At 38.3% G+C, this 20016-nt stretch overlaps 2 protein-coding genes across 4 annotated transcripts in view; both read right to left on the bottom strand.

Annotated features, from left to right (window-relative positions):
- Positions 1–20016, bottom strand: part of LOC105016864 (putative GPI-anchored protein pfl2) — a 72540-nt gene that overhangs the window by 28345 nt on the left and 24179 nt on the right. The window lies entirely within an intron of this gene.
- Positions 9552–18686, bottom strand: LOC114828719. Of its 2 annotated transcripts, XM_034287598.1 has the most exons (16): positions 18589–18686; positions 17030–17233; positions 16688–16753; positions 16150–16203; positions 16038–16076; positions 13013–13066; positions 12897–12950; positions 12017–12088; positions 11840–11858; positions 11686–11717; positions 11484–11585; positions 11068–11086; positions 10914–10945; positions 10712–10813; positions 10120–10160; positions 9552–9983 (listed from the first exon to the last, which is right to left on the bottom strand). In XM_034287598.1, exons 1-16 carry the CDS (start codon positions 18647–18649, stop codon positions 9906–9908), a joined length of 1029 nt encoding a protein of 342 aa, XP_034143489.1. In that variant the 5' UTR covers positions 18650–18686; the 3' UTR covers positions 9552–9905. The 2 variants fall into 2 exon arrangements, with proteins under 2 accessions (XP_034143489.1, XP_034143490.1); XM_034287599.1 differs by lacking the exon at positions 13013–13066.

The raw sequence follows: 20016 nt of genomic DNA, 5'->3' as shown, positions 1-20016 counted from the left end.
TAGAACCTGTTCAGAGGAAAACCACAGAGAGCACAGACTCACACGTCCAGTGTGGGCTAAAGTTGCAGAGAGCAGGGTTTATGAATAGTTAGAATTAGTCAGGTTAAACTGTGTAATCACAAGGCAGCACCCTACACACAAAATTTTTCTATCAGTTTTGTATGTGTCCGGAATGGTACTTGTGTGCAACTGTTCTGATTAACCATGTTGTTTGCAGTAAAGAAATGTAAAGATTTATTTGGAGGCTACAAAATTGTTCTGTTTTTAAATTAAACTTTTTATATAACCTAACTTGTACTATGAAAAATGCAAACAATGCGAAATAATGACATATGTGACGGGGTTGAGTGTGATGGGGTTCAGTTTTTTTGCTCAAAATGGCCACTGCTCTTAATGTGGTGTGTACGAGTAGGCCAAATGGCAGCCAATGAAATGGATAGATAGATTTAGTAGATTTTAGATTTTTATTGATTAAAATAAAGTTTTCATCTTAATTGTATGTGATTGGGTTGAGTTGATAAGCTTGACAGTACCCTCCCTGACTATAATAGATCTCAAAAAATGTATAAAAAGTGTAATATCACTCACCTTCTTCTGCACCATTGCTGTTGAAGAGAGCTGAATGATACAACTTCCTGTAAATGATGTAACATATGGGTGGAGTCTAAATTATCATGGGCGGAGAATGGTTGGCGTGACGGGGTTGAGTTCAGACTGAGGGACATAACTTTATAAGTAGTTTTTTATCAAATATCTTGCATTTTTTATTTATTTTTATTTTCAAAAGCAAAGAACACAAATAAATACTTGCATTATGGCCAAAAATTATAGACACTGTGTACATTTTATTAATTATTTTCCAAGTACAAATTCAGAGAAGAACCTCAGGGACAAGACAAAATGTTTGCTGTAAGACAGAAATAAGATTTATTTTAATGATAAAAATTATTTAAATGTAATAATTATTTGTATTCATTATAAAGGACATACCAAAGTATTGTGAAAAGCTTTTAACATTTCATTTTGGTGAACCACCACTTTCAAAAATCTAGGGGACTGAAATATTACCAAATTCCAGGAATGACCCATTAATATTCTCCTACACAGTATTATATTTATGTGTTAACAAGACATTGTAGTTCTACGGTGCCACCTTGTGGGCTGTTCTGCATTTATTTTGAAAGGCGCCGTTTTTCTTCTTCTGATGTTTTTTGTGATGCTAAACTTCCTGCTACTCTCTCTTTGCAATAGACTCTGTGCACCAGCGTAGTCAGGAACTTCCACTTTTGTCTAGAAGTCGGTATTGCAGTTTCCGGTTTACTTACTAATACTCATCCGCATTAGTAAACACCTAAACTCACAACAAGATGAGTGATGCTCTTGCTCTTAAACTCAAATAAAACAGAAATGCTCCTTTTAGGACCCAAAAAACAAATAGCGTTGTTAGCAGATCTCACTGTGAACCTCGACGGCTGCATGGTCGTATCCCAAAAAACTGTAAAAAACCTTGGCGTTACCCTTGACCCTGACCTCTCCTTTGAAGAACATATAAAATATGTCTCAAGAGTTGCTTATTTTCATCTTCGAAACATCGCAAAAATTAGAAACTTCCTATCAAAAACTGATGCAGAAAAATTAATCCATGCTTTCGTTACTTCTAGATTAGATTACTGCAATGCTCTTATCTCTGGTTATCCAGACAAATTAATAAATAAACTTCAATTAGTGCTGCACACAGCTGCTAGAATCCTAACTAGAACAAAAAAATTTGAACACATTACTCCTGTCCTGGCATCCTTACATTGGCTGCCTGTTAGGGTTAGGGCTGATTTTAAGGTTTTACTCTTAACCTATAAATCAATACATGGACTTGCTCCTACTTACCTTGCTGAAATGATCCAGCCATATATACCTACACGTAACCTTAGATCGCAAGACGCAGGCCTTTTAATTGTACCTAGAATTTCTAAACAAACAATTGGCGGCAGGGCCTTTTCTCATAGAGCTCCACTCCTGTGGAATGATCTGCCAATTAAGGTTAGAAATGCAAACTCAGTGCAAACTTTCAAGTGTCTACTAAAAACTCATCTCTACAGCACGGTTTATAATTAGGTGTAGCCTGGCCCGGGGGCGTGAAGGTGACCAGTAGGCTTGATACTGTCCACCCTTGCTGTCTTGCCAGGTGGGCTCTCGTCGCCACTGGGATGCCCTCCCTCCAATGCCCTTCGGGGGAAGAGTCACTGGCTTGTTGTTGACTCTCTATTGCGCACTTGTGCAGTTGGGCTGTACGCTACTAGCAATACTCGGCCCTCATTCAGGGGGGTTGCGGTTGGTGAGTGTCCCTTTGGTTGATGCCTGGCAATGTGGTTGGATTGATTTCCTGCCTGTTGGGCCCTGTCCGGGGCCTCCCCCGGGTAGGGCCACAGTGTCACCGGACCCCCCCGTCTCAGTTTCCAAGGTGTTACGCTGCTATATTATTGTGCTGGGGGACATGAGGGATGTACTACTAACTTTTCTCAGTTTCCTCCAATTTTAAATTTTAGAAGGAGATGAGGTCCTGGTCCACACCTGCGGATTACCTGGTTTGGGGGGACCGTTGCTGTTCCTGTCCTTGTCCACTTGGTCATACTTCTGACCTAGTCTAAAATCAAATATACTCTGGATTTAGCCAAGAGAAATTTATTTATTATTCCAATTGGACTCTTAATATCTCACCCGGCACAGCCAGAAGAGGACTGGTCACCCCTCTGAGCCTGGGTCCTCTCTAGGTTTCTTCCTAAAATTCGACCTTCTTAGGGAGTTTTTCCTAGCCACTGAAATTCAACACTACTGTTGTTTGCTCCTTGGGGTTTAAGGCCGGGTGTCTCTGTAAAGCACTTTGTGACAACTGCTGTTGTAAAAAGCGCTTTATAAATAAATTTTGATTGATTGATTTGATTGATGCTGTTGTAGGAAAATATAATGAAATTAAATGTACGTGACTCATTTAAGTTTCAAGGTACAAGTGGGGCATCATTTTAATCAGGAGAATGTCCTCTTTTTAATAAAATATGGCTTGCGCCATTCAATGACTTCAAACGCTAGACTAGAAATAGTTAGAAAGGGCAATTTTTTAGATACTTATGTACTTGCGCCATTCAATGACTTCAAACTCTAGACTAGAAATAGTCAGAAAAGGCGATTTATTTTATACTTCCACGTAACGCAGGTTTAAGCGCAATTAATACCATATAGGACCAGATGTTTGCTTCCTATGCCAGTTGTTATTTTTCTGTTTCGTTGTGAAATGAGGTTACAGTAGTAAAATAAAAGAGGAGACATGTTTTGGTGCTTTTTTGAGGCTATGGAATTTTAAGCTTCATTCAGGTTGAAGAGGCTGAACGAAGGTTTGTTTCAGTTCACTTGCTGTGGGGACGTGCTAGCGTTCCAGCTCAGCCAGAGTTCTTTTGCCGTTTTTGAGGCCAGGGTGAATTTTTATGCATTCTATTGTCCTGCCTAATACTACACTAAAAAGGAAAACGTCGCTAACTAGCTTAGCCGATAGCCAGCCGGCACACCACAGTAAACTACCCTCATAGTTGTGCAGATAACTCGATACGTAGAGTTTGAATCCCTTGTTCCGCTTGCTTGTTGGAGCAGGGGACCAGGCATCAACAATTTGATGGACATCACTAACGCTTATTTTAGGCAGGTCTTGGAGACATCTACTAAAAACAGAAATTTGGGCCGACGAGGGTGATCGCCTTAAGTAAACCGGAAAATGATATGCCGACATCTGGCTAAAGAGGAAGTTCGTCCATACGCTTGTGCACAGAGTCTATGTGGTGGTCACACGTCGTCGGAAGAACGGTAAAAACTTGTAAACACTGTTGTTATTTATCAGGTTCATCAATTTAAATCCTGTAAAGAAAGAGTTTACATTGTGACTTACTTTATTATTTTGTATTGTTCGTACCTGTTATTACTAAGAGCTCCAAACTGTGAGGGTGTGTCGAGCTAAAGAGCATGCTAGCTGACGGCGGAAACTTTGATTAGCGCCCTTGGAGAGCGGAATGAGGTATGAAGGAAAAATGTGTGGAGTGTGTATTATTAGCAGAAGGGATTTGTTTAAGGAAAAGAGAATGTCATTACTTCATTTGTTTATGGGTTAATTGCACATGTCATCAAGATAAAGGCAATATATATTATTTCTGTGAACAATTATAATATATTGTATTTCATTTAAAGGAAGCATGTGATATTTTATTTGTCATAATAGCTTAAAACATATTTCATATTGGTTATTAGTTAAAATGTTAAAATGATTTGTATTGGGTGTAAACATGATTAATATGTGAACAGGATTTATGTGCAGATTATTTGTGAAACTACATAGAAGCATTTTGTATTTCTTCTGTTTTATTCTGTAGTTTTCACGGTGTTCATGGTGCTTATGGTGCATGTTGCTCGTTGAGAGGAAGAAATAAATTAATCTTGTGAAACTGGCATGAGATTAATTATCTGTTGAATAAAACCCTCCTCGGTCTCAGCGGATGGAGCCCTCTGTGTACATTTCCATAATATTTAAAAAACTATAATCGCCAGAATCACATGTTTTTTTAGATACTATCTAGGCATCTTCATAAGCGTTCCATATATAGTTTGTGTTCTTATGTGGATCACGACCTGCATGAAGTGAATGTAAAGTCTCACCAAAACTGACCACTAACTGAGCGCATAGTGAAGATTTCCATAAAAAGTTATTACCAGAATCATACGGCTGACTTTAGCTAATATCTACAATGGGGAGAACAAGTATTTGATACACTGCCGATTTTGCAGGTTTTCCTACTAACAAAGCATGTAGAGGTCTATCATTTTTATCATAGGTACACTTCAACTGTGAGAGACGGAATATAAAACAAAAATCCAGAAAATCACATTGTATGATTTTTAAATAATTTATTTCCATTTTATTGCATGACATAAGTATTTGATCATCTACCGACCAGTAAGAATTCCGGCTCTCACAGACCTGTTAGTTTTTCTTTAAGAAGCCCTCCTGTTCTCCACTCATTACCTGTATTAACTGCACCTTTTTGAACTCGTTACCTGTATAAAAGACACCTGTCCACACACTCAATCAAACAGACTCCAACCTCGCCACAATGGCCGAGACCAGAGAGCTGTGTAAGGACATCAGGGATAAAATTGTAGACCTGCACAGGGCTGGGCTGGGCTACAGGACAATAGGCAAGCAGCTTGGTGAGAAGGCAACAACAGTTGGCGCAATTATTAGAAAATGGAAGAAGTTCAAGATGACGGTCAATCTCCCTCGGTCTGGGGCTCCATGCAAGATCTCACCTCGTGGGGCATCAATGATCAGGAGGAAAGTGAGGGATCAGCCCAGAACTACACGGCAGGACCTGGTCAATGACCTGAAGAGAGCTGGGACCGCAGTCTCAAAGAAAACCATTAGTAACACATTACGCCGTCATGGATTAAAATCCTGCAATGCACGCAAGGTCCCCCTGCTCAAGCCAGCGCATGTCCAGCCCCATCTGAAGTTTGCCAGTGACCATCTGGATGATCCAGAAGAGGAATGGGAGAAGGTCATGTGGTCTGATGAGACAAAAATTTAGCTTTTTGGTCTAAACTCCACTCGCCATGTTTGGAGGAAGAAGAAGGATGAGTACAACCCCAAGAACACCATCCCAACCGTGAAGCATGGAGGTGGAAACATCATTCTTTGGGGATGCTTTTCTGCAAAGGGGAAAGGACGACTGCACAGTATTGAGGGGAGGATGGATGGGGCCATGTATCGCGAGATCTTGGCTAACAACCTCCTTCCCTCAGTAAGAGCATTGAAGATGGGTCGTGGCTGGGTCTACCAGCATGACAACGACCCGAAACACACAACTAGGGCAACTAAGGAGTGGCTCCGTAAGAAGCATCTAAAGGTCCTGGAGTGGCCTAGCCAGTCTCCAGACCTGAAACCAATAGAAAATCTTTGGAGGGAGCTGAAAGTCCGTATTGCCCAGCGACAGCCCAAAACCTGAATGATCTAGAGAACATCTGTATGGAGGAGTGGGCCAAAATCCCTGCTGCAGTGTGTGCAAACCTGGTCAAGAACTACAGGAAACGTATGATCTCTGTAATTGCAAACAAAGGTTTCTGTACCAAATATTAAGTTCTGCTTTTCTGATGTATCAAATACTTATGTCATGCAATAAAATGCAAATTAATTACTTAAATATCACACAATGTGATTTTCTGGATTTTTGTTTGAGATTCCGTCATTCACAGTTGAAGAGTACCTATGATAAAAAATTACAGACTTCTACATGCTTTGTAAGTGGGAAAACCTGCAAAATCGGCAGTGTATCAAATACTTGTTCTCCCCACTGTATATCACTGCCATACTTGCCATATCTATAATGTTCAATAATACTACCCAGATTGCTGCTACTTTACAGTACTCTTTTCTTTAAACTGCTGGTAGTGTACAATGTTATGTATATTTTTGCTTTGTTTTAATATTTTTGTCTCGCTATATTTTTGCTTATACATTCTTCTTCTTAACTCTCACTATGTAGTTGTCAGGTGCCATGTCACAATAATTTGTGTCGGATCAAATAAACCTTTAACTTGAAACTTGAACTGCTGAAAACTGTGACCCATCACTAACCATACCCACTCAACCACCACTTAATACTGCCTCTCAGAGACCATGTTGCACTACTCTCCTTGTACTTCTGGACTCTGACACTGATTTGCAAAGTCTCTGAAGGATGTTTTCAGTTGTTACATGTACATGTCTACCTCTTTGCTGCTATCCCTGCATTTCAGTTGTACATGCTACCTTGCACCTTCAGTTTGCCTTGATTGCACCTTTAGAATTGCCTTTTGTTCTTGGAATTGCCTTCATTACTCATCTATCCGTCCCACGTGTAACATACATTATGTTTAATTAATGTACATTTTCTGCCCTCTTCTATTTGCACTTCTGGTTAGATTCCAACTGCATTTCGATGTACTGTACTTGTTCAGTGACAAAAAAGTTTAATCTAATCTTATCACCAGGAAGTACTCCCTCAGCATCAGTTGAGTACTCCCTCAGCATCAGGTGAGTACTCCCTCAGCATCAGGTGAGTACTCCCTCAGCATCAGGTGAGTACTCCCTCAGCACCAGGGGCGAAAATCTGATATCGACTTTGGAGGGGACAATTACAAGACATTTTCTCAAGAGCAGAAGTAGTGCTGTAATAATTATTGTTTTATTTTAGCGCCATCCATTTGCTCGATACATCAGTTAGTGTGTGAACCCTACCAAAAAATTTAAAAAACGTACTGGATTAGCCTCACATTAACTAGGAGCATTGAGTGCCTTTCAGATGGTAGACACGAACACTGCCCCCGTGCCAGTTAAGGAACACTACATACATTGCATTGCAAGCTTCTCCAATTGACTCAAAGTCAAATAGCTGCAAACATTGGTTGTTACTGCAGCTTGCAAGCAAATGTCAACCTAACCGCTAGCTAACATAAAGTGTGACCTGTAATTCAGTGCAGCGAAAATTAAGGCTGGTGATGGTTACAAATGTGTTTTCTTGTATTGAGTGGTAGAAGTAAAGAAATGTCTAACATATCATTTGTTTGAACTTCTTACTAAAAGTTAACCACCAACAACAAACTGTCAGATTCCCACACATGCACTGTACCTGCACAATGTGCCACTGCTGAGGCCTGGGGGTCGGCAGTGGATGAAACCATTGGTTTTTAGATTGGGTTCTATTCCAAGGTTGAGCTCGATCTTGATGGGAGCCAGTCCCAATGAGTGCTCAGCAGAGAGGGAACGTTTGGAAGCAGTGTTGCCAAAGCTTTGGATTCCTTTTCGCACGGAGCAGCGGAACTTTTAGATAGAAGTCAACGGATTCAGATTAGATTGAACTGTTTTGCCTCATACTACCCGGGCAGAGAGAACCTCTATTTTGGCAGAGAGAACAAATATTTTATTTTGGTTTTTTACCCAAAAGGAGCTCTTTTCTTTTTCTTTTAAATATTCTTGGGATAACAACCAAAAATATTGAATGCGAAGACAATTCATAATCGTGAACCTTTCTAAGTAAGGGGAATCTTGTAATAAATGTGCCAGCTGTTTTACCTTTTCTTATACAGGTCTCTTGTAGTGAGTCAATTCATTCTACTGCTTAGAACCTATAGGTTTGGATGTCTAGCCATAATCTGTTCTAATTTAGCATCAGAGGTGCTACATTTTTCTTTGGGGACCCCCAGACCCACGGCTGAGTTGATCCCACCCAATGTTGCAGTTTAATCATCAAGCATCTCAGGATATAATCCTTAACATCACTGAGTCATATTGTTGCATCGTACGTTAACGGATAATTCAACATCTGGCCATGAAAGCATCGCTCGCATGAAAACGCTCCAGTACGGTGCGCATTTCCCGATTTTGGAACGTTCGCACGTGACTTCCACCGCGCACACGGTTGTACTTAAGATGTTACTGCACCTTTATTAACATTGTAAACTAAACATTCCTGAGTAGATACCGAGTGTAGTTCCACGAAACTGTCAATTTTTTATTCAGTGTTTAGGCCTAGACGCAATCCCTGCGTATGCCACACACAACACCACTGTGTTCTGATTTTTATCTTGCAGTCCCCGGTTGCATTGCATGCACTGGACCAGCAGATGGCGCCAATGTACCATACTTCGAGCGTTTTGAAACAGGGAATCATTTTGCGATGCAATTCTTTCCATTTGCTCGATGTTTTGGAAAACGTTGTTTCTCCCGCTATTTTCTAAAGGCAGGACCCAGGCACAGCAGTGTTTCCAAACATTAGGTACTTTAATGCAAAAGCTAACAATGCTTCGCTACAAGACATTGTACACACAGCAACAATGACATCCAACAATGACAGACAAGAAACACTAGGACAGAAGGAACTTAAATAGGTACACAAGCGAACCAGGTTAATACTAAACTAGACAAAGGTGAACCATGTTAAAGAAGATAGAAACAGAACCAAAAGACAGCGAACACAGAAATGTAACATCTGGAAGGGCACAGGCTCTGCCCAGCTGCAACTCCAAGCCCTGCCACAGGCCCTGCCCAGCTGCAACTCCAAGCCCTGCCACAGGCCCTGCCCAGCTGCAACTCCAAGCCCTGCCACAGGCCCTGCCCAGCTGCAACTCCAAGCCCTGCCACAGGCCCTGCCCAGCTGCAACTCCAAGCCCTGCCACAGGCTCTGCCCAGCTGCAACTCCAAGCCCTGCCACAGGCCCTGCCCAGCTGCAACTCCAAGCTGAGTGCTGAGCTCACACATGCAAAGAAACTGATTTTATGATTGTGAGAGATTAGGATGGTCAAATTAGGTTAATGTTAATTTGAATAAACCTAAAATTGTATTTACATTTTCTTGAAATTGTAAAAAAAAAATGGTATAGCACATATCATACACAGGGGCAATTCAAAGTGATTTACATTAGAAATACATTTAGCATGAAAGACTATGCATACAAATAAAACATCACGTTTAAGAGGGCTAAAATATTATTAATTTGAAAAAAATGATGGTCTCACACCATTTAAATCTTGGACTTAAAATGCAAAAATGTGTTTACAACAATACACATTGAAGAGGAGACTGATGCTCTGAATAAGTTTAAATAAGAACCTACATTACTGACAGTTTTGTGTAGCTCTCTACGCTGTCTTATTCAGGGAAGCTCTGTATGCCACACACTTATTTCCAGTTTTGACGTACTTTACCATGGCAAACTTTACACCATTGTCATTGTTTAATTTTAAATTAGATTGAATAAAGATAATATATAAAGAAAAACATATCACTGTCCAAAAACATTTGGAGATTGTAACTACAGAAAGCAAGTCCTGTAATTTCATTGTGTCTGTAGAAGACTGTACAACCCATCTATCTGGGCTGAGACTGCTGGTCTGTCTGGGATTGTGCAGTACTCCTGGTGTGTATCAGATTAGAGAAAGAAAAGAGTTTCAATTCAGGCCTTTAAAACAACATTTCTGTAAAACGTAAGGGGTACTTCGTTTCATAATAAAGTAACATGAAACTGAGAGTCATAAAACAGTGATTCTTACATTATCATGTTCAGATGATTGTCCGTTCTCTCCAACAGGACCTGTACAACACAGAAGGAACTGTAATGTGTGTGTATGTGTGAGTGAGAGTGTGTTCCTCAAGGAAATTCATGCAAAGTGAGGATGTTTGAAAGAAAATGTTTTTAATGTTTGAAAGAAAATGTTTTTACATTTCCAGTCCTCATTTTGATAGTAGAACCAACGTGTCTGTGTAAATGTGTGCAGTTTTCATGGATATAACTAAAGATCCCATGGCACTGACTGAAACAATAGGGGTGGTATACCTAATTACCTGGCTATACTTCAATCTAGTCAGCAGGACATCATGGCCAAAACATCTCTAAGGTACTATAGAAATATAGGAACTTAATGTATGGAATCATCTAGGGGTGCATTGATACCCCTTTTTTATTGTTGAAACCCATTCAGAGTATAGTACTTAGTATACAGAGTACAAACCCAATACTGTCATTAGAATTTTGTGTTAGGATTGTCATCATCCTTGTACAGGGCTGAATAGTATGTGTATGCCATACAATATCTATTAAAAACTCAATTAAAAGACTCAATATTAACGTGAGATTGAACTCACCTGAGGGCAAGAACGTAGATGGTACAGACGGGATGACAGAATAAAATCCATCATGCCCTGAGTCCTCCAGGCTTCCACACCGGTTGGTTTCCATCACAAATTCTACAATAGAAATGATATGCTGACTGATCCATAATGTGTTTGTACATGTGTGTAGTAGTCAGAGTAGTGTGTGGTGTTTAGTGTTTGTATTGGTCCATACGTTCATTATAATCGTCCTGTTGGGCCTGAGGACTATAAAAAGAAAATAAATGCATAAATTCTTTTTTGGAAAAACATATTTCATCATGGACAACAACACAGGAAAAGTTTATTAAAAAACTGCATAATAAAATATCCACAAGGGGAATTCTTACCTCTGAGATTTGTTTCTTTCTGGAAAACAAATTAGGTTTAATGTATTATACTGAACATACCCTTGTCTCTAAAACAGAACCAAAGGGACTAGATGGAGTAATTCAAGTCATAGACACTTACATTCATGAAAAAGGTACATCTCTGCAAAAGATTTAACATTCATCTGAAGTACTATAGAAATATAGGAACTTAATGTATGGAATCATCTAGGGGTGCATTGATACCCCTTTTTTATTGTTGAAACCCATTCAGAGTATAGTACTTAGTATACAGAGTACAAACCCAATACTGTCATTAGAATTTAGTGTTAGGATTGTCATCATCCTTGTACAGGGCTGAATAGTATGTGTATGCCATACAATATCTATTAAAAACTCAATTAAAAGACTCAATATTAACGTGAGATTGAACTCACCTGAGGGCAAGAACGTAGATGGTACAGACGGGATGACAGAATAAAATCCATCATGCCCTGAGTCCTCCAGGCTTCCACACCGGTTGGTTTCCATCACAAATTCTACAATAGAAATGATATGCTGACTGATCCATAATGTGTTTGTACATGTGTGTAGTAGTCAGAGTAGTGTGTGGTGTTTAGTGTTTGTATTGGTCCATACGTTCATTATAATCGTCCTGTTGGGCCTGAGGACTATAAAAAGAAAATAAATGCATAAATTCTTTTTTGGAAAAACATATTTCATCATGGACAACAACACAGGAAAAGTTTATTAAAAAACTGCATAATAAAATATCCACAAGGGGAATTCTTACCTCTGAGATTTGTTTCTTTCTGTAAAACAAATTAGGTTTAATGTATTATACTGAACATACCCTTGTCTCTAAAACAGAACCAAAGGGACGAGATGGAGTAATTCAAGTCATAGACACTTACATTCATGAAAAAGGTACATGTCTGCAAAAGATTTAACATTCATCTGAAGTACTCACTGGTCTTCCTATAGAGACAGACAGCTGTCAATCCCACCAGGAATACACCCACTCCAGAAGCCAGACCCACTGCTGTATGCCATCGATTCAATTTTTGGGGACATTGGCAGAGTTCATTATGTGTTAATCACACATGTTCATGGAGTGTCAGTTAGGGTTTCTACACATTGAGACCGGGAAGAACCCCTATAAGTTCATCCAAAAACACAAGTTCTTCCATTAAATGTTTAAAAGAACCCCTTTATAATGGTTCCTCAAAGAACCATCTGAAGAACCTTTTGGGGTTGATTTTTGAGCGGGTAGGTTTTTCATAAGCTTCTTTCAGTAACAAGTATTGAGTGTTCAGGCAGTCTGGTGAATTTGCAAACCTGCAGTTCTGCCCTGTCCCTTACCTTATAGGATCTCAGTTATTATTATATGCATAGATGTAGAAATGTTTGGAGATGTTTTTCTGTGAAGCCACTTTTGAATTGGTTGGGGAATATACTTACATTTCAGTGATCTACAGCTATATTTAATTCCATGGTCATAAACATCGGTTTTGATTTTGTTTCATATAAAATACCACATGATGACTAAAAATAATTTGTCCTTGCTTTAAATTGTTTATTTTCCCAACATTCCACAATACAAAAGGGCCGTCAGAAAACAGTATGCAGTTACAATTCACAGTATTAATAGTTATTTAAAATTCCCGTTGACATTTTTCTTTGAAGAACTTATAGGACTTCCACCACAGTTTCAAATGAAAGTATAATTCAAGAAAAAAAAATTGGTGAGCAGCGTCAATACATAAGAACGGTCATGTTTTAGAAGACCACCTTGTTATTGTCTGGTTAAATGTTTCTGAAAAGACAGTCAGCTAGAGAAGGATACTTACCCAAGTTGTTGTCTGGGTTGGGTTTCACCACATTTTCTGTGGAGCTTTGGCCTCCTGTGCACAAACCAGTAAGAGAATGTTTATTAACCCTTAAATAATGTTTTGGTCACACTCACTTTTAGTTGATCTCTGTGGGGTGCCAGGGGTCAAAGTAGAACTAACAGTCAAACCTGGTGCAAAGAAAAGTAATTGGATCTGATTATACAATGAGCTATTTTAATGTGATGATTTAAACAATAATATTCACTTAATTTTCTAGGTGGGGCACATTTGTGAGTGCGGTTACCCCCAAACAGTTTTACAGTCTTTTTGGGGAGTCCATTACAGTAGTCAACCCTACTAGAGATAAAAGCATGGATGAGCTCCTCTTGGTATTTTTGGGACACAAGCCTTTGATTCTGGCTATATTTTTTAGATGATAGAATGCTGTTTTGGTGACCGATTTTTATATGACTGTTAAATCTGAGGTCTGAGTCTATCAGAACACCAAGATTACGCACTTGATCCCTGGTTTTAAGGGCCCGAAAAACCAGCTCTTTACTAATACTTTAATATTTTTGTTGCCAAACACAATCATCTCTGTTTTATCTTGGTTTAATTGTAGAAAATGCTGGTCCATCCAGGAATTTATGTGCTTTATACAGTGACAAAGAGAGTCTATTGAGCTGTTGTCATATGGTTCGAAAGCCATATATATATTTGAGTATCATTGGCATGGCTGTAGTAGTTAATGTTGTTGTTCTGTAGAATTTGGCCCAGAGGTATCATATAGAGATTGAACAGAAGCGGTCTGAGAACTGATCCCTGTGGAACTCCGCATAACATAGCCACCCTATCAGATTCATGATTACCAATGGTGACAAAGTAACTCCGGCCATCTAGATACGATCTGAACCAATCAAGGACTGTCCCGGAGAGTCCTACCCAATTTTCCATCTATAAGTGTTCTATGATCTACAGTGTCAAATGCTGAACTGAGATCTAAAAGAACCAGAACTGTTATTTTATCTGAATCAGTATACAGCCGTATATCATTTAAAACTTTAATCAGGATTATTTTATTCTACTGAATAAAATAATCCCCTACACCAGGGGCATTCAAATCTTACCCTACGAGGGCCAGAGCCTGCTGGTTTTCTGTTCTACCTCATCATTAATTGGACCCACGTGGTGTCTTAAGTCTGAATATGTCTGTGAGTGGAACTGGCTTCAAGGGCCAGATTTGAATACCCCTGCCCTAGACCTTCTTTGGAGCTTTGAGCTCCTGTGCACATTCCAGAGAAGTGATTAATTAACAGTTGACCAACTATACAACTTAATAAATACCACTAAATAAAAATTATGGCCACACTCACTTTCAGTTGAACTCTGGGAGTTGCCAGTTGTGAAAGTCACCCTTGCCATGTGCACTAATGCACCCCCATATCATCACGGAATGGTGGCTTTTGAACTGTGTGCTGATAACAAGCAGGATGGTCCCTCTGCGGAGGAGGAGGTTTCCATAATTCCCAAAAATAATTTTACATTTAGTTTTATCAGACCACAGGACAAATTTCCACTTCGCCACAGTCCATCTAAAATGACCTTAGACCCAGAGAAGGTGGTGGCAGTTCTGGATCTTGTTTATATATGGTTTATTCTTTGCATGTTAGAGTTTTAACTTGCACTTGTAGATGCTTCGACGTACTGTGTTCACAGACAATGGTTTTCGGAAGTGTTCCTGAGACCATACATTGATTTACACTACAGTTTTTAATGCAGTGCTGCCTGAGAGCCTGAAGATCACGGGCATCCAATATTGGTTTTCTGCTTTGTCCATTGCATACAGAGATTTCTCCAGATTCTCCAAATCTTAATTAATGATATTATGTACCATAGATGATGAGATCCCCAAACTCTTTGCAATCTTACGTTGAGAAATGTTATTCATAAATGATTGCACTATTTGCCCGTGAAGTCTTTCAGAGTGGTGAACCCCTTCCCAACCTTTCTGGAAGGATCTTTTAATACCCAATCATGTCACTGACCAGTTGCCAATTTACCTAATTAGTTGTGTGATATTCCACCAGGTTTAGTACTTTAGCATTTTTAGCATTAAACATTTCCAGTCTTTTGTCGCCTCTCTCACAAAATTTTCAAGACATGATGCTGGCATGAAACTGAAAGTGGGTATATATTTGTCAAGAAACAATAACATTTCTCGTTTTCAACATTTCATATACTGTGTTTGTACTATTTTCTATTGAATATAGGGTTGAAATGATTTGCACATCATTGCATTCTGTTTTTATTTACATTTTACGTAGCGTCCCAACTTTTTTGGAAACGGGGTTCCACCTCTGTAGTCAGTCAACTCAGTCGTGTCTAATGGCATTAACATGCTTCATATATATACATGGCCTATACAAATCAGTGTTAATATACTCTGGTGAAGGTTGAATTTCCCAAAGCTCATAATGACATTTGCATTGAGCTAGAGTGTGTGAAAATCATTTTCTCATTCCCAGGCACGAGTAGTCAGGCATGCATTATTTAGGTTAGCCTAGTATATTTTCATGATAACAGAGATCATTTATTTCCCCCTGGAATTTGTCTGGATCATTTATTTGTGTTCAGTAATGCATAACTGCATGAAGGGACTATGTAGTATGTACTGAATTTATGACATTTAATATTGTAACCTTTCTGAAGTTCTGAAGTACTCCATTTCAGTCTGTGAAGGTTGCTTTGACGTGGATAATGACGGGACTATGCATTAAGGCTTTTAAGGTGGCACCCTACACTGGTTGGATTTGACAAATCTTGATATTTTGTATTACATTTGACCACCTCTCTAAACCACACTTTTGCATATGCAAACAACATACAAATAGTGTGTTTAAGGGAAATCCATTACAAAGCATGCATCCATTCTTGCTGAATACTTTTAACAGCCTCCTTTCCAGAACCAGTTAATAACACCTCTTCATTATCTAGTCACATGATTAAGTCAGTCAGGCTAGGGTGATCCAGTGGTCTAAGCTGCTTAAAACAACCAAATCTCTTAAAGAAAAATCTACCTTTCCCACTCTATTAATAAAACATAATTTACAGAAAATTAATACCTTTAAAAAAAATCAGAAAAAGTAGTGGCCAACACACCTGATGATGTTGCCATGGAGGTCAAAGAAGTGGTTGAACCTGGTGAGAAGAGAGCTTTAGATAATAAATGTGAATACAATTATTGTAATTACAAATCAAATGTATTACTTACTGGTAGTTGGTCTCAATTGGGATTTGGGGATCAAAGTAGCATTAGTTAACAAATCTGCAATAAAATAATTAGTTACTTATGTATCTGATTACACAAGAATGTTGGTATTCATTAATTTAAGTAAATGAGCCAAATCAGAATGTACACAATATTTTTTAAGGTCCTCTCTTCATTAGAGAAAGAGAACACATTCTTATTGTCCCTTTTTAGCACCTATCATTGCATTTTTGTAGTCAACTAGGTCATGAATCTAATTGAGTAGTCAGGAAGGATCAGTATATAAACCAAAATTAAGCTGGAAGTCCCACCCAGTTGACATTTTAGCTAAATGAAAATATATAATTTGAGTGTGTGTGTGAATATATGTGTGTATATGTATAGATAATGACTCACTTGTTATAATGTACCCGTCAATTAGGGTTAAGTAAAGTGTCATGCTCACGGACCAAACAACAGATCTTTCAACAGTACCAGGTCAGAGATTTAACCAACCTTGCAGAAAAATATTTTAATGGCCAACAAGACCAGACCTACTTACTGCTAGTTGGTCTCACTGGGGCTTTGTGGGTACTAACAGTACTAACAGTACTAACAGTTGAACCTGCTGGAAAGTGAATTATTTCTGTGTCAGATACAAGAATGAAATGATTTCTGTAAGTAAACAAAATGTACAGTCTTTTCTTAGAAAGAACATAGAGAAGAATTGTACTCTTCTGATTGTTGCAAAAGAATTGTCGGATCAATGATCATAAGATCTCCCAGTAGATCTTAAACATTAAATTTTTGTCTGATTATACTGTAGTGTTACTAATGTGATTGTAGAGTAAAATATCTCATAAAGACTTACAGCTCTAATTTATATGTATAGATAATGACTCACTTGTTATATTATACCCGTCACTACGTGGAGAGAGAGAGTTTGGTCCTGAACTCACTCTGTAGTCACAGCTCACCTCCTGACTCCCTACTGACTGTAGATGTCTGATCAGGTCATCTTCAGTCACAGTGAACAGACAGAACCATAGATTTGAAATGGATGATTTTTTCTTCCAGATCTTTGTCTTCGGGATACGGTGACTCTGGTCTCCAACATACAGGTTACATGTGGTGTCATTATCAGTGTACCCAGGAATACCACAATGGATGATGACATCCTTCTCATTATGACTGACACTAATCGTTGGTTTCTGTAAACTGGATAGGACCGGAACTGTGAAATATAAGAATATATTTATACTGAAAAAGTTCAATTTTCCCAACTTAAACTAAAATAAATAATTTCATTTAATGATGGATATATGGTTTCTATAACAATAAACACAATCTAAAAAGACAAATTGTTCCCATAATTTGGTATTTTTACTATGCTAACATTTGGAATATTCATCATTAATACCACTCTCAGATAAAAACGGATAAAAGTAAGTCTATTAAAAGCAAGTTTATAAAAGTAGGTCTGTCCTGTTAGTGTGTTCTGGGTGTGAGCTCTGTTTCCCCTCTGTGATGAAGTGATACTGAGACACAGAAACAGGTGGAGGAGTCTTACAGATCAGATGAAATTAGTATTTCTCTCTGATGACTAGGATTCACTGTCAGACTGGGGTCAAGGAGGACTGTTAGATCAGAATAATAGACTGTGTCTCAATTGAGAATATTCCCCAAAGAAAAACCTTACTTGTTAGAGCACTGGGCCGGATTGACCTTGCAAAGCCAAGACTGGAGTTGCTAAAGCAAGAGACAAGGCAGCCCTGTCTGACATCCACCCATCTACCCTGTGGTTAACCCCAGCACACTGTCTACATACTGCAAAACGACACATGCAAAACTACACACATTTTTTAAAAAAGAAATTAAGAAATGATTTACTGTGGATAAATATGCATTAAATTGATGGTAGCGTTACTTATTAAAACAAAAGTTAACAAAAATGGTTCAAAGGGAAAATAATTGGGGTTAAATTCAGTCATCATACTAACCTTGGGCTTTGACATATTGTAAGGCATCAACCATTTGTAATAAAAGTGTCATTATTGTACTTATCATGTCACTATGAGAAATGAGAAAAGTAAGGCTTTGAAGTGTAGCACTGTCTTTGCTGAGACCTCTGACATTGAGGTGTATTTATTATTACTGGGTTGAGTTGTTGTCTCACCTAGCTATATTAATATGAATGACTAACTGGAAGTCACTCTGGATAAAAACATTGTCTCATGTAAATGCAGAATAACTAAATGTAACCTAATGTATGAATGGAATTAATATCAAGCAGTTTTCATTCTTATCTGAATTAAATGTAAAATGACAGATGAAAAACACATGAATATGACGATCAATGAAATAAGACACACTTATTATAGTCTTGAGATTCACAAGTAAAGAATTCCCTAAGATAAAGACTGAAAGATTCAAGAACATTTTTGGACAGGAGGAAAGACTCACAGAATATGAGGATGACCAAAAACAAACGTCCAGTTGCCACATCTGGGATGAACAATGTCATTTTTCAGAGACTCTTACTGTTAGTCTGACTTCACAGGATATCTTCACTCAGAGGATTGTTTCAGTAGATAAGTAGTGTAGATTTAGAGCCTGTTCACAGGAAAACCACAGAGAGCGCAGACTCACACAGGCAGTGTGGGCTAAAGTTGCAGATAGCAGGGTTTATGAACAATTTTAATGCTGTATCAATCAGGTTTCACTGTTATCACAAGGCAGCACCCTACACACAAACAATTTTCTAAGAGTTTTGTATTATTAGACAGCTTCCATTAAATTTTCAAAATCAATGTCTGATTTTGACTGATTAAATTGTGTATGTCTACAGCATAAAAGGAACAAAGATGTACTTGTTTTTTGAGTTTTGTGAACTAAAGGATCAAAAACCTTTGTTAATTTCTTGTGATTGATGTTAAATACCAGAGCAATGCAAGATAATTAAGGCTAGAAAGGAAAGGATACAAGGGAGGAATAGAGGTAAGGAATTGACTTCACACTAGTGGCATGTACTTGTGAGCAACTGTTCTGATTAACCATGTTGTTTGCAGTAAAGTAATTTAAAGAACACAGTTAGAATCCATTTCTATTTGGAGGCTACACAATTGTTCTGTTTATAAATAAAACTTTTTATATAGCCTGACTTGTGAAATGTGGCCTAAGAAAAGCAGAAGCTTTTAAAGAAGTAATTTCCTCATTGTCAGTGTCTGTACCAGGCATTCTGACTTGTAGACTGTCTGACTGCTCAGGAGAAGGCAGCTCCCTCTGCCCACCTCACAGTATAACTGACAACCATCTAATGCCTGGATACAAGAACATCATTATATTGTCATTTACCTTCAGTGTTTGTTTCCTAGATCCAGATTCATTCAACTATTTTCTGTATTAAAAAACGTAACATTTTCAGTTGAAAGTACAAGATTACACTTAATCTCTCTAGAAAACTGGACCAAAGAACTTCTATTTCCATGAACTACCAGTCCAGCGTTACATATTGACCAATCTTGTGAAACTGGCATGAAATTAACTGGCATGAAATTAACATCAAAATCTGTTAATATATAATATAATATATAGTACAGGGGTCTCCAAACTATTCCACGGAGGGCCGAGTGTCTGCAGGTGTTCTCTCTCTCCTTGTACTTGATTGACTAATTAGGTTACTAATTGGTTAGATTCTACCCTCACCTGGTTGTTTAGGTGTGAACTGGGAACCAATTTATAGGAAAAACCAAAAACCAGCAGACACTCAGCCCTCCGTGGAATGGTTTGGAGACCCCTGATATAGTATAAATATTACACATTTTGTTGAAAGTTACTAAAAGTAATGAGTAAAATATTCATACTTTCATTCATAATTATGAATTAATAAAC

Source organism: Esox lucius, chromosome 17 (genome assembly GCF_011004845.1).
Source record: "Esox lucius isolate fEsoLuc1 chromosome 17, fEsoLuc1.pri, whole genome shotgun sequence".
Lineage (NCBI taxonomy): Eukaryota > Metazoa > Chordata > Actinopteri > Esociformes > Esocidae > Esox > Esox lucius.
The sequence above is the reverse complement of the archived record's forward strand: the minus strand, read 5'-3'. Positions and strand labels throughout refer to the sequence as shown.

Coding starts and splice junctions, on each gene's coding strand:
- LOC114828719 (XM_034287598.1), bottom strand. CDS start 18,649: ATGACATTGTTCATCCCAGATGTGGCAACTGGACGTTTGTTTTTGGTC. Junction 10,161..10,711: donor ATCTACGTTCTTGCCCTCAG/GTGAGTTCAATC, acceptor TGTGTTGTACAG/GTCCTGTTGGAGAGAACGGA. Junction 9,984..10,119: donor AATCATCTGAACATGATAAT/GTAAGAATCACT, acceptor GATACACACCAG/GAGTACTGCACAATCCCAGA.